The sequence below is a fragment of the Phascolarctos cinereus genome, unplaced genomic scaffold, assembly GCF_003287225.1.
Source record: "Phascolarctos cinereus isolate Bilbo 61053 unplaced genomic scaffold, phaCin_HiC Scaffold_7;HRSCAF=346, whole genome shotgun sequence".
In the NCBI taxonomy this organism is placed as follows: domain Eukaryota; kingdom Metazoa; phylum Chordata; class Mammalia; order Diprotodontia; family Phascolarctidae; genus Phascolarctos; species Phascolarctos cinereus.
The window spans coordinates 79038019-79058491 of record NW_027556180.1 but is presented as its reverse complement, the minus strand read 5'-3'; the positions used below and the strand labels follow the sequence as shown (position 1 = coordinate 79058491).

The window sequence follows — 20473 nt, the reverse complement described above, 5'->3', positions numbered from 1 at the left end:
ATTGCCTTTTATGGATTGGGAATGGTAGGTAGGAAACATTGCCAGCATCTGCTCAGAGTGCAGAGACTGCAGAAGCAGTATTTTCTCCTGAAGGTCTCATATATTCACTGGTTTTTAAGGGCAGCCTCAAAGCAAACCTAGGCAACCTGGAGCATGATGAATTCACTGGCTAACCTGAGCAGTCTTTTGGGTCTGGGTATCGACACAAGCTTATCTCTTTGATACTGTCTTTTTGTATCACCACCCCTACTCCCTTTCCCTGACTCTTAGTTATAATAGATTTTCTACCTTGGGAAACTATCCTCTGTCCAAACTTACATTAGCCAAAAGTTTATTAAAGTATTCAAATAATATAGTATTTTGCTGCATACAAAATAAGTATTATGGTCCCTTAAAGACCTTGAATGGGAATTAAGGAGACCACAAATCAATCTATTTTGCCACGCAATATGCTTCATATAACATGAGAAATTCCTAGTAAAGAGTACATGAAGAATAGGTAATGGAGCACAGGATTTATGACCAAGAGAACTATTTGGGGGCCAGGGAGAGGGGTTGGAGACAGGCAGATCAAATCTGAACAATTTTCTACTACTTCTACATTATATGATATTTCAATGACAAAAAGGGAGCAAGGAAATGCTCTGAGAAAATATGTTCGGAAAATGGTTTTAAAGTCACCACAATTATCTATTTTGTAAGCCAGAAGCTCAATCCAATTTGAAGTGTAGACCCTGGAAAACAGATAAAAACAGTGCTTTTAAAATAACTAGGATTAAACACTGTAGGAGGTCAAAGGAGGAAACCCTTAGGAAGATATGATATTTATTTCTGTTCCTGCCATGCTATTAATTCAATATTCAAAATGGATATGTAGGTAGTCACGTACTTGCTATTAAGGAAAGCAAGGCTGCAAACAGATCTCACACAAAGATGCTTGGTCTGGGAACTTGTGTCTAACTAAACTGATCTTTACAATTAGTAGCATCAAGTTAAATTCTTGTAGGAGAGCAATGAAAGAAATAAATGGAATATAGATATGCCTAATGCCAATGAGAGATGATCAAAATGAAATCAACTAGCTTCATACCTGCCCTTTAAGATCTTACTTGCTCAAAAAAAAAGTCTTACTGGCTTTCTCAAACAGCTTAGAAATACTTTGACAAAAGTAATTTTCTTCATGTACCATACCTTGCCCAAGTCCATTTAATCCTTCTAATTTTTTATCAGCCCATTACCTTTTGTTTTCAGAAGTACAAAAATTTATTCCATTTGTTACCTTCAAGAACATGACATCTATATAAAAACTTTTCACTGTGAACAACTCAGTCAAGAAAGGAGTTCGCATAAGACAACTGATAGGTCTACCACCCTTTTCAAGAGACCCTGGGAGAATCAAGAGTCTCTTAGTGCCCATTAGCTTTTTAGTCAATTTTCACTTGATAAGCATTAAAAGAAAAATTTCTGTATTAGATTAAAAATAGTGAAGCCTTGGAATGGACTGGAGGGGCTACTCAGGAATGGTAATGCAGGGAGGTGGGTATCAGGAATGAAATAAAGTGAGCACAGTACCTTATGTTTGAAAGGTATAGAAGACATTCAGAAAACAAAGCAACAAAGCCTCTTTGCTGTCCTTCCCCCTCTGAGGTGAAGCAGTGGAAACTGTGAGGCAGCTAGCTAGGTGTTGCAGTGGTTAGATAGCTGGGCCTGAAGTCAGGAAGATCTGAGTTCAAATCCAACCTCAGACACTTGCTATCTATGTAACCCTGGGCAAGTCTCTTTACCTCTGTCTGCTTCAGTTTCCCCAATTGTAAAATGTGGATAATAACAGCACCCATCTTGCATTACAGAGTTGTTGCGAGCAGCAAATGAGCAAAGAGCTTAACAAAGTGCCTGACCCATAGTAGCTGCTATATAAATGCTGATTCCTTCCCCCTCGCTGGCACTCTCTGGCTTCAGAGGTAAAGATTTCAGTGCCCGAAGGGAGGGGGACAGCTGAGTAAGTACAGGTCAAGCCAACACTGTGAATGAAAGAACAAAGTAATTTTACATCTTTCCTATCCATTTATAAGGCAGAAATGACTATAAGATCTAACTACCTCTCTCTCTAACCCCTATACTTATGGTGTCAGTGACTTAGAAAACCACAAATTAACACTATATGTTTTATTTATTTTGTTAAACATTTCCCAATAGGGTTAGGCAGCACTCAGGAGTTTTTTGGCCTGCAGGCAGAGAGGTTGATACCTCTGCCCTACTGTTCAGGTATGGGTTAGATTATATGGACTACATCTCTGAGTTCCCTTCCTACTCTGAGATACCCTGATATTCTAGAACTAGAGGATAAAATATAAATTGAAAGAAACCATCAACCAACTCCTGAGATGTCAAAAACTCCCAGGAATATTCTAGCCAAATTCCAGAGCTCCCAGGTCAAGGAAAAAATATTTCAAGCAGCCAAAAAGAAATAATTCAAACATTGTGGAGCCACAGTCTAGATCACACAAAATTTAGTAGCTTTTACAATAAGGGACTGGAGGGCTTGGAATATGATATTCCAGAAGACAAAGGAGCTAATATTACAACCAAGAATAACCTATCCAACAAAACTTAGTACAATCCTTCAGGGGAAAAAATGGATATGTGATGAAATGGTGGACTTCCAAGCATTCCTGATAAAAAGACCACAGCTGAATAGAAAATATAACTTTCAAATACAAGACTCAAGAGAAACATAAAAAGGTAAACATGAAAGAGAAATCATAAACAAATAATAAGGTTAAAATGTTTACATTCCTTTATGGGAAGATGATACTTGTAGCTCCTAAAATTTTTTTTATCATTATTAGGCCAGTTAGAAGAATTATACATAGACAGAGGGCATAGGTATGAGATGATTATGATGGGATGATTTCATAAAAATAAAGGGGTGAGAAAGAGAGATACACTGGAAGATAGGGGAAAGGAGTGGGAGAATAATTCACATAATTCACATAAAAGAGGAATGAAAGGAAGAACTTTTACAATGGAGGGGAAAATGAAGTGGGCATAGTGGGCAACACTTGAACCTTCTCACTGGAATTGGCATTGACTCAAGGAGGGAATAGTATACACAGTTGGCTACAGAAATTTATCTTAATCTACAGGGAACTAGGAGGGGAAAGGGAGAAAAGAAGGGAAAGAGGCTGATAGAAGGGAGGACATATTAAGGAAGGTTGTAGTCAAAAGCAAAACAGACTTTTGAAGAAGGACAGGGTAAAAAGAGAGAGAAAAATAAACAGTGAAAAAATAGGATGGAGGGAAATACACAGAGAATCATCATAACTGTGAATGTGAATGGGATGAACTCGCTCATAAAAAGGAAGAGGATAGCGGAATGGATTTAAAACAAGAATCCAACAATATACTGTTTATAAAAAACACACTTGAAATAGAAAGACACACACAGAGTAAAGGTTAAGAGGAAGAAGCAGAATCTATTATGTTTCAAACAGCAGGGGCAGCAATTATGAATTCAGACAAAGTAAAAGCAAAAATAGACCTAATTAAAAGAGATGCCCAGGGAAATGACATTTTACTAAAAGGTGCCATAGAACATGAAGTAATATCAATATTAAACATATAGGCACCAACAGCATAGCACCCAGATTCTTAAAGGAAAAGTTAAATTGGTTATAGGAGGAAATAGTAAAATTATACTAGTAGGGGACCTCAACTTTCCCCTCTCAGAATGACATACATCTAGCCATAAAATAAACAAGAAGAAAGTTAAGGAGATGAATAGAATTTTAGAAAATTTTAGACCTCTGGAGAAAACTGAATGGGAATAGAAAGGATTATATCTTTTTCTTAGCTGTATGTGGCACCTTCACAAAAACTGAACATGTTTCAGAGCATTAGAAACCTCACAACCAAATTCAGAAAAGTAGAAATATTAAATTTGTCCTTTACAGACCATATTATAATAAAAATTATAATTAATAAGAGACTGTAGAAACATAGATTAAAATTAACTGGAAACTAAATTATCTAATTGTAAAGAATGTGTAGGTCAAAGAACAAATCATAGAAACACTAATTTTATTGAGGAGAATGACAACAATGAGATGACATAACAAAAATTTGTGGGATGCAGCAAAGCAGTCTCAAAGGAAAAATTATATCTCTAAATGCTTACATCAACAAAGAGAGAAAAAGCAGATCAATGGATTGGGCATGCAAATAAAAAAGTTAGAAAAAGAACAAATTAAAAATCCCCAATTAAGCACCAAATTGGAAATTCTGAAAATCAAAGGTGAGACTAATAAAATTAAAAGTAAGAAAATCATTGAACAGCTGACATTAGAAGCTGATCTTATGAAGGAACTCCAATAAAATAAACCATTGATTAATTTGATTTTTAAAAAAGAAGAAAACCAAATTACCAGTATCAAAAATTAAAAGGGTGAATTCACCACCAATGAAGATGAAATTAAAGCAATTATTAAAGCAATTATAACGCTATTTAGCCCAATTATATGCCAATAAATCTGAAAATCTAAGTGAAATGGATGAATATTTAAAAATATATACTTCCTAGATTAACAGAAAAGGAAATAGAATACTTAAACAACCCTATCTTAGAAAAAAAATTGAATGAACCATAAATGAACTCCCTAAGAAAAAAATCTCAAGTGAATTCTACCAAACATTTAAAGAACAATCCAACACTATATAAACTATCTGGAAAAATAGGCAAAGAAGAAATACTGTCAAATTCCTTTTATGACACAAATATGATGCTCATATCTAAACCAGCAAGAATGAAAACAGAAATTTCCTTAATGAAGACTGATGCAAAAATTACAAGTAAAATACTCACAAAGAGATTACAGCAATATATCACAAAGATCATACACTATGACCAGATGAACTTTATGTCAGGAAAGCAGGGCTGGTTCAATATTAGGAAAATTCTAAGCATAATTGACCGTATCAATAACAAAAACAACAAAAATCATATAATTATCTCAATAGATACAGAAAAAGCTTTTGACAAAATACAACATTCATGCCTATAGCTTTCCTTAAAATGAAAAGTAGTTATTTATCTAAAATCATCAACAAGCATTATCTATAATGGGGATAAGCTAGACACCTTTCCAATAAGATCAGGGGTTAAGCAAGGATGCCTATTATCACTACTAATATTCAGTACTGTTCTAGAAATGCTAACTATAGTAATAAGATAGGAAAAGGAAATTGATGAATCAGAATAGGCAATGAGGAAATAAAACTATCACTCTTTGCAGACGATATGATGATATACTTGGAGAATTCTACAAAATCAACTAAAAAACTAGTTGAAATAATGAACAATTTCAGCAAAGTTATAGTATAGAAAATAAACCCACTTAAATCATCAGCATTTCTATATATTATCAACAAAATCCAGCAAGAAGTGATAGTAAGAGAAATTCCATTTAAAATCACTACAGACAAAATAAAATACTTGTGATTTTTACCTGCCAAGACAAACCCAGGAACTATATGAACCCAATTACAAAACACTTTTCATAGAAATAAAGTCAGATCTAAAGAATTCGAGAAATATTAATTGCTCATGGATAGGCTGAACCAATATTATAAAAATGATAATTCTACCTAAATTAATTTACTTATTCAGTGCCATATCAATCAAACTACCAAAGAATTATTTTATAGAACTAGAACAAAAATAACAGAATTCACCTGGAAGAACAAAAGGACAGGAATTTCAAGGAGATAAATGGAAAAAAAAATTGTGAAGGAAAGTGGGTTAGTAGTACCCAATCTCAGACTGTATTACAATGTGGTATTATCAATACAATTTGGTACTGCCTAAAAAATAGACTGATGGATCAGTGGCACAGATCAGATACACCACATACAGCAGTAAAAGACCTTAGTAATTTAGTGTTTGATCCAAGCTTTTGGGACAAGAATTCATTATTTGACAATTGCTGGGAAAATTAGAAATCAGTTTGGTGGATGCTAGGTATTATCCAACTTCTCACACTATATACTGAGACAGATCAAAATGGGCACATGATTTAGACATAAAGGGTTATATTATAAGCAAATTATGGAAGCATGTAATATTTTGCCTGTCAGATTTATGGATAAGGGAAAAACTTATGACCAAAGAAGAGATAAACCATTATGGGATGTAAAATGGATAATTTTGATTACATTAAATTAAAAAAAGTTTTGCACAAACAAAACCAATGCAGCTGAGATTAGAAGGAATGCAGAAAACAGGGAATTTTTTTTACAAGTTTCTTTCATAAAAGTCTCATTTCTCAAGTATATAGAGAACTAAGTCAAGTTTATAAAAATATGAGTCATTTTCAGGTCATAGTCAAAGGATGTGAACAGACAGTTTTTAGAAAAAGAAATCAAAGCTATTTGTAAATGCTCTAAACCACTATTAATTAAGCTTCTGCATTAAGGGACCACAGGGCATGGAATATAATATTCTGGAGGGCAAAGGAGATACGATTCCAACCAAGAATCACATACCCAGGAAAACTGAGTATAATCCTTCAGGGGAAAAAAATGGTCATTCAGTGAAATAGAGGACTTTCAAGCATTCTTAATGAAAAGACCAGAACTAAATAGAAAGTTTGACCTTCAAATACAAGACTCGAGTGGAACATGAAGAGGTAACAGGAAATAGAAATCATAAGAGACTTATTAAGGCTGAACTATTTATATTTCTGCATGGAAAGATGATATTTATAATTCATGAGACCTTTGTCAGTACTAGGGTAGTTGGAGGGAAAAAATTATATGTATGTATATAAATATGTACATAGACATAGATATAGATAGATAGATAGGGGGCACAAGGTGAGTTGAAGATGAAGGTGTGATATCCGGAGAATAAAACTAAGGGGTGACAGAGGATTATACTGGGAGAAGGAGAAAGGGAGAGGTAGAATGGGGTAAATTATCTCACAAAAAAAACAGAAAAGAAAAGGCTTTTACAGTGGAGGGGAAACAGGGGAAGGTGAGAGGGAATGAGTGAATCTTGTTCTCACAGGATTTGGCTTAAGGAGGGAATAGCATACACACTTAATTGGGTATGGAAATGTGTCTTACCCTACAGGAAAATAGGGGAAGATGGGACAAGAAAGCAGGGGAATGATAGAGAGGAGGGCAGATTGGGAAAGAGGGTAGTCAGAAGCAAACATTTCTGAGGAGGGACAGGATCAAAAGAAAGAATAGAATAAATGGGAGGCAGAATAGGATTAAGGGAAATAGAGTTAGTTTTTTACAACATGACTGCTATGGAAGTATTTTGCATAACTGCACATGTATAACCTATATTGAGTTGCTTGCCTTTTCAATGAGGATGAGTGGGGAGGGAGAAAGAGAGAAAATTTGGAATCCAAAGTTTTAAAAACACATGTTTAAAAAAATGTTTTCACATGCAACTGGGAAATAAGAAATACAGGAAATGGGGTACAGAAATCTATCCTGCCCTACAGGAAAGTAGAAGGGAAGGGGGATAAGAGAAGACGGGGAGAGATAGAAGGAAGGGCAGATTAGGGGAAGGGATATTCAGAATGCATGCCATCTTGGGGTAGGGGGAGAGGCGAGATGGGGTGAAAATTTGGAACTCAAAATCTTGTGGAAGTAAATATTGAAAACTAAAAATAAATCTTTTTTTAAAATCACTATTAATTAGAGAAATGCAAATTAATTTGCAACAAGAGCAATAAAACTATGTACACCTTTTGACCCAGCGATATCACTATTAGGTCTGCACTCCAAGGAGATCAAAGGAAAATGAACTGTACGTACAAAAATATTTTTAGCAACTCTTTTTGTAGTGGCAAAGAAATGGAAATTAAGGGGAGGTATATCAATTGGGGAATGGCTAAATAAATTTTGGTATATGATTGTGACAGTTTGTGCTATAAGAAATGACAAACAGGTTGCTTTCAGAAAAACCTGGGAAGACTTACATGAACTGATACAAAGTAAAGTGAGCAGAACCAGGAGAACATTGTACAAGTAATAACAATACTGTATGATGATAAACTGTGAATGACTTAGCTTTTCTTAGTAATATGATGGTCCAGAACAGTTCTGAAAGACTTATGATGAAAAATGCTATCCATCTCCAAACAAAGAACTAGTGTCTGAATGCAAATTGAAGCATATGTTTTAAACTTTATTATTTTTGTTTTTTTGGTCTGTGTTTTCTTTTGTAACATGGCTAATATGGAAATGTTTTACATGACTGCCCATGTATAATCTATATCAAATTGCTTGCCTTTTCAAGGAAGGGGGAAGGGAGAGAGAATGGGACAGAATTTGGGATTCAAAATTTTGAAAAAGGATGTTAAAAATTTTTGTTTACATGTAATTGAGATAAAATTTAAATTAAATTAAATGATAAAAATTACTGCGATTCATTATTTCATATACATCAATGAAAGAATATTAGTGATGAGATAGATTTTTCCTAACTTTTATTTTTTCAATTAACAAGCATTTATTTTCTCTTCCTCCCATCTTCCCTCTCCCTAAATTGAAAAAAAAAATAACAAAGCCCTTGTATCAAATATGCTAGTCAAACAAAATAAATTTCCACATCAGCCACGTCCAAAAATATGACTCATTTTGCATTGATTCTATCACGTCCTAAGAGATAAACAGCATGATTCATCACTGGTCTTCTGGAACCATGATTGAATAGAGTTCGTTAGACCTTCAAAATTTATGTTGTTCTGGAATAAATTGTTCTCTTTGTTCTGCTCATTTTACTCTCTACCATTTCATATAAGCTTTATCAAGTTTCTCTCAAATTATCCATTTCAAAATGTCTTACAGGATATAGTGTTACATCACCTTTATATACCATAATTTGCTCAGCCACTCCTTAACTGATGGGCACCTGCTTAGTTTCCAGTTCTTGCCATTACAAAAAGAGGAGGCTTACATGTTTTTCTATATATGGGTCTTTTCCCTCTTTCTTTAGTCTTCCTTTTTCCTTTGGAATATAGGCCTAGAATTGGTACCACTAAGTCAAAGGGTATGAAGAGTTTGCTAACTTTTTTGGGTATAGTGTCAAACTGCTTTCCAGACTGTTTGGACCAATTCACAGCTTCATCAATAATACATTAATGTGCCTGTTTTCCCACAGTACCTCAAACACGTAATTTTCTTTTTTTGTCAGCTTTGCCAATCTGATGGGTATGATGAGGTGGAACTGTAGAACTGATTTACTTTGCATTTCTCCATTAGTGTTCTGGAGCATTTTTCATTTGGTTGTTGACAGCTTTGAAACTGTCTTTTTAGGCTTTGATCATTTATTGATAGAGGAATTGCTCTTATTCTTTATAAATTTGAATCTGTTCCTTGTATATCTTGGAAATAAGACCTTTATCAGAGAAATTTACTACCAAGATTTTCCCCAGCTAACTGCTTTCCTCTTAATTTTAACTGAATTGGCTTTGTGCAAAATTTTAAAATTTTCACGTAATAAAAATTACCCTTTATATTTTGAAATCCTCTCTATCCCTTTTTTGGTCATGAACTCTAACCCACCCCATAAATCTCAAAGGTAATGTTTTCTTTGCTCCTTTGATTTGCTTATGACATGACCTTTTATGTCTAAGTAATAAAACTTCTCTTTTGAATGATTTAGATGTTATATCATTTGGTGCATCTAAGTTAAGGCCTGATATTAATTCATTTTCTATAGTGCCTTTAAGGATAATCTAGTTTCCCTGTTTATCTCTTTCAATCAAGTCTATTTTTGCTTTTGCCTTTATGAGTACATGACTGCTACCCTTTTTTTTAAGTTCAGCTGAAGCATAACAAATTTTGTTTCAGCCCTTTATTTTAACTGCGTGAATCTTAATATATCAAGTTTGTTTCTTGAAAAACAACATCATATTGGATTCTGCTTTCTAATTTGTTCTGCTATCCTCTTCTGTCTTATGGGTGAGTACATCTTATTCAGTTTCAGTTATTATGATTACTTTTATATTCCTCCCAACACTCTACCCATGTATATTTTTTCCTCTTTTTGCTCTCTTCTCTTTAAAGAGAAGGGCATCATGAGTTAGAAGTATGCAGAGCACTAGTGATTTATATTCCACCTCCACTCTTGCCCCTCTTCACTTCCCTTTTCCCAGATAACAATTACAGGTTCTTACCCTTTATTTTCATTTAAACTCCTTTATGATTCAACCTCAAATGCTAGAGTTTCCTTTGCTTATGAGTAATCCCTTCCTGAGTCTACCCTTCCTCTTATTTCTGCTTTTTCCCTCTCCTGGTCTCCTGTTTTTCTGTTGACTTAAACATATTTCTACAATAAAGTCTTTCTGCATGACTATGTGTATTTTGCTATCCTTCAACCAGTTCAGATGAAAGTAAGGTTCAAATGATGCCCAAACATCCAACTTCTTCCTTAGTTATACAGTCTTCTACTTTTTTTTTTAATTTTTAGGCAACTGGGGTCAAGTGACTTGCCCAGGGTCACACAGCTAATAAGTGTCAAGTGCTAGGTCTGAGGCCAGATTTGAACTCAGGTCCTCCTGATTTCAGGCCCAGTGCTCTATCCACTGACCACTTAGCTGCCCCAGTCTTCTAAACCCAAATTATGTGAGATAAATTCCCCTCTCTTCCTCCCCTTTCCTTCTCTATTGTATTCCTTTTTCCCTCCCTTTTACTTTATTCCTTTAAGATCATCAAAACATAACATTTACTTTCAAGTCTTTTGTCTCACTTAGCTCCCTCTATAATCCTTCATGCCATTAAGGTTCTGAGGGGACATGGTTTTTTCCTCCCCTATTAGAACACAAACCCTCCTTTCTTTCATTGCCTTTTCCAAATGCTCATATATATCGTATCTACCTTCTTATATTTCTCTTAATTCCTGTTTGCATTTCAAAGTTTCTATTCAGGTCTGTTTTTTCATCAGGCATATCTACAAGTCCCCTATTTCATTAAAGATCCATTTTTCTCCCAAAGGGTCATATTCAGCTTTGATGAGTAAATTGTCCATGGTTGTGTGCCTATATCTTTTGCCTTTTAGAGTACTTTGTTCCAAGCTCTCCTTTTCTTTAAAGTAGTTTAAGTCAAATTTTATGTAATCCTGACTGTGGCTCTTTGATAACTTGAATTCTTTCTCTATACTTAACAGTATTTTTTCTTTGGATGGAAGCTTTGAATTTTTCACTACAAGTATTCCTTTGGAGGATTATTTCAGTTGGTGATTAGTAAATTGTTTTTACTTTGCCCTCTGGTTCTAATAGGTCTGGTCAGTTTTCACTTACTATTACTCGAAACATAGTATCCAGGATCTTCTTTTCAGTCATGACTTTCAGGTTGTCCAATGATTCTTAAGATTTTTTTTCTTTGACCTATTTTCCAAGTCAGATTTTTTTTTTAATGTGAGGTACTTTATATTCTTTCCTACTTTTTGAAGCCTTTTGACTTTGTTTTAATATTGCTTGTTCTCTCATGGAGTCACTAGCTTCTGTTTTGGTCAACTCAAATTTTCAGGGAATTTGTTACTTAGTAAAGTTTTTTCCCTTTTGTACTAAGCTGTTAAATCTCCTTCCAATCTTACTGCTTTCATTTCTTTTCCAATTCTTTCCTCAAGAAAGCTAATTTCATTTATAATGTAATGTTTAAAAACTTTTGCTTCATTTCTTCTAGGAATTCTAGTTGACCTTGTGCCCAACCTGTGTGGTTTTTGTTGTTGCTGTTTTAGGTATTGCTTGTAGATGTTGTGGAGTTATTCTCTTCTAGGTTTGCATCTTGGGCATTCCTGGCTCCATAACAGTTTTTTAGTATGGGTGTCTTTTTTTTAAAATTTCTTTACTCATTCTTCTAGCTTTATTTTCCAAATTGAAACTTTGGGTTAGGGCAGGCTCTGAGTGCTTCTGGAGAAAATTTCAGGGCCTTGTTTGGTTCTAATCTATATTCTCTGGGGTCCTGCTGATGCTTTTTCTCAAAATTGAGTGTAGTGTTCTTTAAGGATCTCAGGGGTGTCTCAGTTCAGGGACCTGCAAACTTTTAGCACACCCTAGATGATCTGATCTGAGGCAAAGTCTGATCTGTGCCTTTCTGATCTATGCTTTGGAAGCCCTTAGGACTGGTTTTTTTGGTTTCAGTTTTTGCCTTTTTTTGTATCCCCAGAACTCAGCACAATATTTGGTGCTTAATAAATGCTTGTTGACAGTCTAAATGACTGAATCCACAACCCCAATCCTGAGTCAAAACCATGCAGCTCTTGTTTCTTCTTTTTTTCCTCCTCCTCCTCTTGTCAGCTCCCTCAGTCCATGCCAGATCTTACCAAGCTGGGGGCTGGGGGCCTGAGGATAAAGCTGCTGGCTGGCTCCTGTTTGTGATCTTTGCAGTATGCAACCTCAGAACCCATCCATTCCAGATCCATAACCCTGATCCTTGTCCTAGTACACAGCCCCACTCCAGTCACTTGCCAGAAGGCTCTGTATGGCATCCCTGGTCAGACTCCTTTCCCAGTTTTCACAGGCCTCTGCCTGTTTCCACAAGCCTCTGGCTATCTCCTTATGCTGACATGGGCTAGAAAAATGACTCACTGTGGTTTCTCCTTGGATTTCTGGGCTGCTACTTGGTCTGGTGTTCTTCCTTGATCTTTGTTGGAGTACTTGTGAGAGAGGGTTGGGATATACTGTTTCTTCTCATGGTTCAATCCTTGCTGGTCTTCTCTCAATAATGAGATAAGTTTTTGTCGAGGGCAGCCTCAATAAAAGTACTGTAAAACATCCCAAATGCAATCTACCTCTGAAATTGAGGGTCTTCTCAATTTTGGAGCCACATTATTATCAACATGTAGTCTCGTTATAAGATACCATGATCAATGGACTCATTCAGGAAGCAGCCAGTCTAGCTAGGAGTCACATGTGAGCAAAAATGATCTTTCTAGCTGATAATGTGGTAAAATCTAAGCATAATTATTTAGTACAAAATCTTAGCTAGGTTCCCAACTTTAGTACTTTACCTTTATCTTTATGCAAATGGATCATTAACTTCCACTGCTCTACTCAAGTCTTTAGAGTAACTCATTGCTGTTGCTGCTGACAACCAAAGGAAGGGAGTGGGAGAAAAGTTAACCTGTATTTTCTCTTCAAAACTGGTGGTGAAGGGGATGCTTGATAGAGAAAAATATGCAATTAGAATAAAGTAAAAATTAGCAGGTTTTTAAAAAACCTTTTAGAAAATTTGGCTTGGAGGGGCTCATTTAAATTTATGCTACAGATTTAGTAAAACTACACACACACACACACACACACACACCCCCCCCACTGTATCACCCTACAGAAGTTTTTTTCCTTGATAATTGGGTAAAGAGAATATGGAAGATACATTTTTTAAAACTTTTGGTTTAATTTAGCATAATGGCACATAGGCGCTTAATAAGTGCTTGTTGAATTGAGGGAAAGATGCTATGTAGTTTAGACATAGTCTAAACAGCTTTCTGGAACCAAATACCTCCTGAATTTCAAAATTCTGTTAGTCCTTAAATCATATGGAATACTTTTGAATATACTGCTCTGCACTTCACAAGTTTTTCTGAGCGCTGGGGAAAATGTAATGCCATATATGAATTTTAGGGGCAGCTAGGTGGCACAGTGGATAGAGCACTGGCCCTGAAGTCAGGAGGACCTGAGTTCAAAGCTGGCCTCAGACCAAACACTTGACACTTACTAGCTGTGTGACCCCGGGCAAGTCACTTAACCCCAATTGCCTAAAAACAAAAAAACAAAACAAAAAAAATATGAATTTTAAAATCTTATTAGTTTAAAAACTTATTTGACTTTTGCAAGTATTGATTACTGACATTTTACCTGCATATATTTACCTGAGTTATTATTATAGAACTGGAAAGACTGATTCATCTGGAATCATTCGGTATGAACTATTCCTCATAAGTAAATTTTGTACATATCTGAAACTCTCTTAAATATAAAAACTTTTAAAATTTTAGCATTTGGAATGGAAATCTTTCTAAAATACATGACAGGATATTTTGCCTTCTCAAACATAGTAAGTTGAACATCATTTCACCTTTGCTTGATGCCTGCAGGTCATCAGGTATGTTAACTACAAAACTGTCATAAAACAGTGATGCCCTGTGAGGCTGCAGGGGTGTTTACAGCTTCTGGCTCCTGCATGTAGAACTTTGTCTTCTTCCTCTTTTGGCCATTACTTTGAGGTTCTATCCCTACATCTTAGATCTTTCTCTCCTGCTGTTTTATACACATTTGTCTAGCAAAGCTATAAGCCTCCTGAGGACAGAGTCTATGTTTTTCACCTTGTTATCCCCAGAGCCTCCAGTTCAGTTCCTTAGTGTGCAGTTGAAAAAAAAATGTTAAAAGGTCTCCAGGTGGCTCTATATGCCTCCTGTGTCCCTACTCCTTTTACGGTTTTGCCTTTCTAGGTTTAAACCTGTACTGTTGTTGTTGAGTCATGCCTGACTCTGTGACCCCCATGGACCACACTGTTCATGAAGTTTTCTTGGAAAGGATGCTAGAGTGGTTTACCATTTCCTCTTCCAGTGGATTAGGGCAAGCAAAGGTTAAGTGACTTGCCCAGGGTCACATATCTAGTAAGTTTCTGAGGCTGGCTTTGAGCTCAGGTCTTCCTGACTCCAGGCCCAGTATTCTCTTGACTGAGCCATCCAACTGCCCTCAAACCTATATACTGGATGGCTGTTCTACAGAAATCTGACCTTTAAGAAACAGTAGAGTGCTACCATATTAAAAATGATCCAATATTAATTGGTTCACATTAACCAGGACCTCTTTTGTCACAAAATATAAAAACATGGTGTGAAATTTCTGGGAGCACTGTCTTGATTCCTAGATAGCATGCTTCATAACCCAATGTGGACTTCCATCTCTTTCCTCAGACTAGCCCTATGGAAGAAGCTGCTAAGGAAGTAAGGAAATGCTTAAACCTGTGAAACTGAGAAATGGAACTATATGGCCAGACCTACAGAGGAATTCTTTTAGGCTAGCTAAATGGAAGAGGAAAAGATCAAGAGAAAATACTTTGTTTTGAAGCCACTTATCAGCTATAGGTGTTTATTCTGATACTTAAATAAGAGATTTCTTTCCTCAACTTCCAAATACTGTATATCTTCTTGTTCCTCCACTCACTCATCCTTGCAAAATGCCCACTGATGGTAATTGTGATCAAGGCTTATAAAAATCTAAATGATTCAAACAGGTAGATTTCAAAAAGAGTCCCTTTTAAGGTATAAAAATACCTTGGATTTATACAGGGGCTTTCTTTCAAAGATCACTGGCATGTTCACACATATAGTATCACTTCATTTTTACTTTTTAAAAAGTTCTATGATGTTGGGGATACTAATATCTAATAAAAAAAAAGAAATATCTCTACCAGCATTCTCTTTTGATACTTGGAATTAATTGCAATACTTTATGAATTAAAATAAACTATAGGTATAATTTTATGTGAGCAAATTAAGTACATAAAACAACAACATGCCAGAAGTCTAGCTACAGAAAGTTAAACTGGAAACAGGTTTTTAGAAAGCATTAGAAAAGATGCTATGGATTTTAAATGAATATTTGAGCTTACTTAAATTAATGTTATATTATTATCATCTATTTTGTATTGTACAAATATCCAATGTGCTGTAAGAAATTTTTGATTTTTAGCAACTACCTTATATTTTGAAATATCCCAGTTGTGAACTATCCGTGCTGGGATAAGAAAATGGTCATCCACATGACAGCTACTGCAGTAATACCATCCACTATAACTGCACACCTTGGCTTTTCCATTGGACAGACCTATGGATCGCTGACAGCCTGTTGGAGGAAGAAAAAAGAAGGAAATATTGTATGTTTATTGCTACATTAGAATACATCCCACTTTCTTCACTTACCTAGCCACCATGATAGTTCAGGCTCTCAACACTTCTTGATTGGATTGCTACCATGTTATCCTAATTGATTTAAATGATAGTTATTATTGATTTTTTCCTCCAGTCTTGCCTTTATCCACTCCATATTCCATAAATCTGCTAAAATGATATTTCTAAAACATAGTTACGACCACGTCACAACCCTGTCTTAGGAAGTTACCATGGCTCCCCCTATTTCCTCTATCAAATATAAGCTTCTCTGTTTGGCATTTAAATTCCTTCATCATATGGCTCCAGCATCATTTTCCAGATCTGTTACCCATAAATCTCTGCACACTCTATGGTCTACCCATATAGGACTCCTTCTGATTCACACATAACATTCCATCTCCTGTCTCTGGTATTTCTGCCCAGGTTTTCCCCCATGCCTGGGATATATTCCCTCTTCATCTCCACCCCTCAGAAACCCTAGCATGGTCTGAATTAGACTAGGAGGCCACTATGGTCCCTTCCAACTCTGAAATTCTATAATCTTTGAAATCAACATGTTGTTTCTGACTGCCAAAGAAGAGGTTATACACAACCTTAAAGGGCATTTGTGTTGGTGTGGTCCTATGTGTAGGACTGTACTCATTTGGTACTTGGAATAGGTTATTATCTTTATATGTCATTTCCTCAATTAAATGGCAAGGCTATTTCTGACATCTGGCATTCCCATACAGTGTAGTGTCTTGCACAAAGTAGATTATTTCATAAATTTTAGGTGCTAAACCTGAATGTTTAGTTTAAGAATTTACCATACTTGAGTTTCATGATCAATTTTCAAATAATTTAAATACAATCAAATCTATAACTATATTATAGTATATATTATTATATAATATATTATTATATGTTATATAATATATTATAATAATATACAATATATAATATATTCTATAATACAATATAGAAAAATTAGTTCATAATAATGACCTGGAAGCACTATAACATTTTGAATTATCTCTGAAATCTCAAGAAAGATCAAATTATGTCAGTACAGTTTTAGGAAAGGCTTCCTGTAGAAGGTGAAATTTTAGCTAGGACTTAAAGGAAGCCAGGGAAACCAGGAGAAGGAGATGAGCAGGGAGAGCAGTGTTTCAGGCATGTGTACAGACAGTGAAAATACCCAGAATAGGAAGATACAGTGTCCTGTTGAAGGAACAGTAAGGAGGCCAGTGTGACTGCACCTCAGAGTATTTGGGAGTGGGAAGGTGTAAGGTATGAGAATATTGCAAAGGTAGGGGGAGGGCAGGTTACAAAGGGCTTTAAAAATCACAGGATTTTATATTTGATTCTAAAGGTGATAAGGAACCACTGGAGTTTACTAAGTAGAGGGTGGCAATGGTGGTAGTGTATGTGTGTGTGTGTGTGTGTGTGTGTGTGTGTGTGTGTGTGTGTGTGGGGGGAGGGAGAGAGAAAAAGACATGGTCAGACCTATGCTTCAAGAAGATCATTAGCAAGGAGACCAAATAGAAGCTATTGTAATAGTATAAAAGTGAAATGATGAGAGCCTGCATGAGGGTAGTGGCAGCGTCAGAAGACAGAAGGAAGCAAACATAAGAGATGTTAAAAAGGTAAAATTGGTAGGCCTTGGCAATAGATTGGATTTTGGGAAATGACAGTAAGGAATCAAAGATGACACCAAGGTTGTCAGGCTAGGTGACTGGATGGTGGTACCCTTGATAGTAATAGGGAATAGGAGAGAGCTTGTGGGTAGGTGGGTGGAATAATGAGTTCAATTTGGGACATGTTAGTTTAAGATATCTATAGTACATCCAATTTGAGATGTTCAATAGACAGGTAGAAATATGAGACTGGAGGTCAGGAAAGAGGTTAGGGCTAGATAAGTTGATTAGAGAATTGTCAACATAGAGATGACAGTTGAATCTATCAGAACTGATGAGATCACTAAGTAAAATAGTACAGAAGAAAAAGAAAAGAGGGCCCAGGGCAGAGTTCTGTGGGACACCCAGAATCAGCAGGCATAACCTGGATAAAGATTCAACAAAGAAGACATAGAAGGAGCAGTAAGACAAGTAGCAGGAGAACCTGGATACAGGAGTGCAACAAAAACCTAGAGAGAAAAGAGTTTCAAGAGGAAGAGGGTGATGAGAATTGAGAAAAGGTCATTAGCTTTGGCAATCAAAGGATTCTTGGTAACTTGGGAAAGAGCAGTTTGAAAATAATACTACTGTGTTGTGAGAAATGATGAGCATGAGATCCACATTTAATGGAATAAATTATAATAATAAAGAGAAAAATGGAAGGACTCACATTAACTGATGCAAAATGAAATCAGCAGAACCAGAGAAACAGTATACAGGATTGCAACAATGTGAATGGAAAGAACAACCACCACAAAACAACTGAAACTGAAATGTTGTATAATTCTAAAGAACGCGCTCGGTCCTAAAGAAGAGATATGAGAAAGTACTTCCTCTCACTCTTCTGCAGAAGTTGGGGGCCATGGTTGCGGAATATTGCAAAGAACATCAGACTTTTTCAATGTGTTGATCTGTTTTACTGAATTTTTCCCCCTTAATCTATTTCTTGTTTAAAAGTTATTTGTTATAAAGAATGGTTCTTTGAGTAGGGGAGGAATAAGAAATACAGTCAATTGTAAATATAAATATAAATATAGGAAGAAATATAGTCAATTGTAAAAACAAGTTATCATCAAAATCAATTTTTTTAAAAAAAGAAGAAAGGCTGCTTTTGACACTAAACCTTTTACCTTCACTCTTGAGATGATGCTAATTTTACAACTATAGAGTGAAAATTACCTCCAGGATCTCAATAATAGTATTCAACGTGGGTTATAGGGTACTCAACCCTTTCTAAAACCCCCTCAAGACTATAAACAAGGGCTTTGTGTGTTTACATTGGATTGCTCATAATTCCTCACAATCAATGACCTAAAATTAAATGCTGGGCCTCCAAGAAAAAAACATCATCAAAGTTTCCCCTATCTTCTGTTAACTACAAAAGAAGTAGATTTCCACAAAAGAGCCCTTTCCATGGATTTCCCTGTTTGCAGGAGGTATTTGAGTCATATTTACAGCTAGTTATATCTACCATGCATAATTTCAGAGAAAACATTTTTGATGTTGTTCATAGCCTATCTTGGGAATAGTATTGCTAGCTCAGAATCAGTTAAGGACCCTATACATAAATCCAGATAGCTTTAGCACTGTCTGGTATCTCTCATTTTCTAATATCTCATTATTGCATTCAATTATCATCTCTATGCAAATGATCCCAGAGCTACATATCCAGCCCTATCTTTTTTCTCCTGAGCTACAGTCCTGCATCATCAATCGCCTTTTGGACATCTCAAATTGAATGGCCTATAGGCACTTCAAACTCACCGTATTCAAAATAGAAATCATTATCTTTTCCTTAGACCTTTCTCTCTACCACCATCCTTCATCACCCAGGCTTGTAATGGAACCTTAGTATCAACCTCTACTCCTCATATGTTCTCATTTCACATATTCAATCAGTTTCTATCTTCATAGCATCTCTTTCATAGGATCCCTTCTCTGTACCCATATAGCCATGATTCTAATATAGGTCCTTATCACCTCTTGCCTAGACTATTGCAATAGCCTTCTAATTAATCTCCCTGCTTCAAGTTTCTCCCCACTCCAACCCATTCTCCACTCTGCTTCCCAAGTGATTTTCTTGAAGTATAGATCTGACCATATCACCATTCCTCCACCCCCCAATCTTCCTTGTTTTCCCACTCAGATGTAGTGGCTTCTTATTATTTTCAGGATCAAATATAGGCCTCTGCTTGGCATCCAAATTCTTCACAAACTTTCTAGAATGAAACCTTCCTTTCTGTTCTCATCCATGAATTCTACAATCTGGCTACATGAGATGCCTTGCAGTTCCTCACACACCACATTCCAGCTCCTGACTCCATGCCTTTGTACTGATTGTCCTTCATGCCTGGAATGTTCTCTCTCTTCTCACTTCTGCTGCTTCACTTCCCTGGCTCCCTTCAAGCTCAAATCCCACCTTTCGGAAGAGGCTTTTCCTGATTGGGTCCCCCCATTGTTAGTGCCTTCCCTCAGAGATTACCTTCCATTTAATCTTTATATATCTTGCATATTCATAGTTATTCACAAGTTGCCTCCCCCACTGGAATGTGAGCTCCTCAAGGGCAGGGACAATGTTCTTACCTTTCTTTGTACCCTGGGTTCTTAGCACAGAATTAGGACTTTAATAAATGCTTACTGACTAACTGTATATCTTGTTTATTTCCCACACTTGCCACTGGTGGGGGGTGGGGTAGGGAAGAAAGAAAGGATAGGAGGATTTGAAATCAGTTATGGCCTTAATGTAGATTTATTTGTTTAAACAAGACACGGCTGAAAATAAATAAGCACTTCTTAAATGAACTGCAAGGTTTCCTCTTTATGTTACAATAGCAAACCAAGTAACAGCGTCTAAAACAATTCCGTATAAGATTTAAAAATCTGGGATTTTCCCTGGCCGTAG

The 20473-nt window shown here is 36.0% G+C and overlaps 1 protein-coding gene across 1 annotated transcript in view; it reads right to left on the bottom strand.

The window, feature by feature from the left end:
• PLEKHM3 (pleckstrin homology domain containing M3) overlaps positions 1–20473 on the bottom strand; it is a 195115-nt gene that overhangs the window by 113915 nt on the left and 60727 nt on the right. The window contains 1 exon segment of the mRNA XM_021008670.2: positions 15724–15869. Within this exon segment, the coding sequence (XP_020864329.1) occupies positions 15724–15869 (146 nt within the window).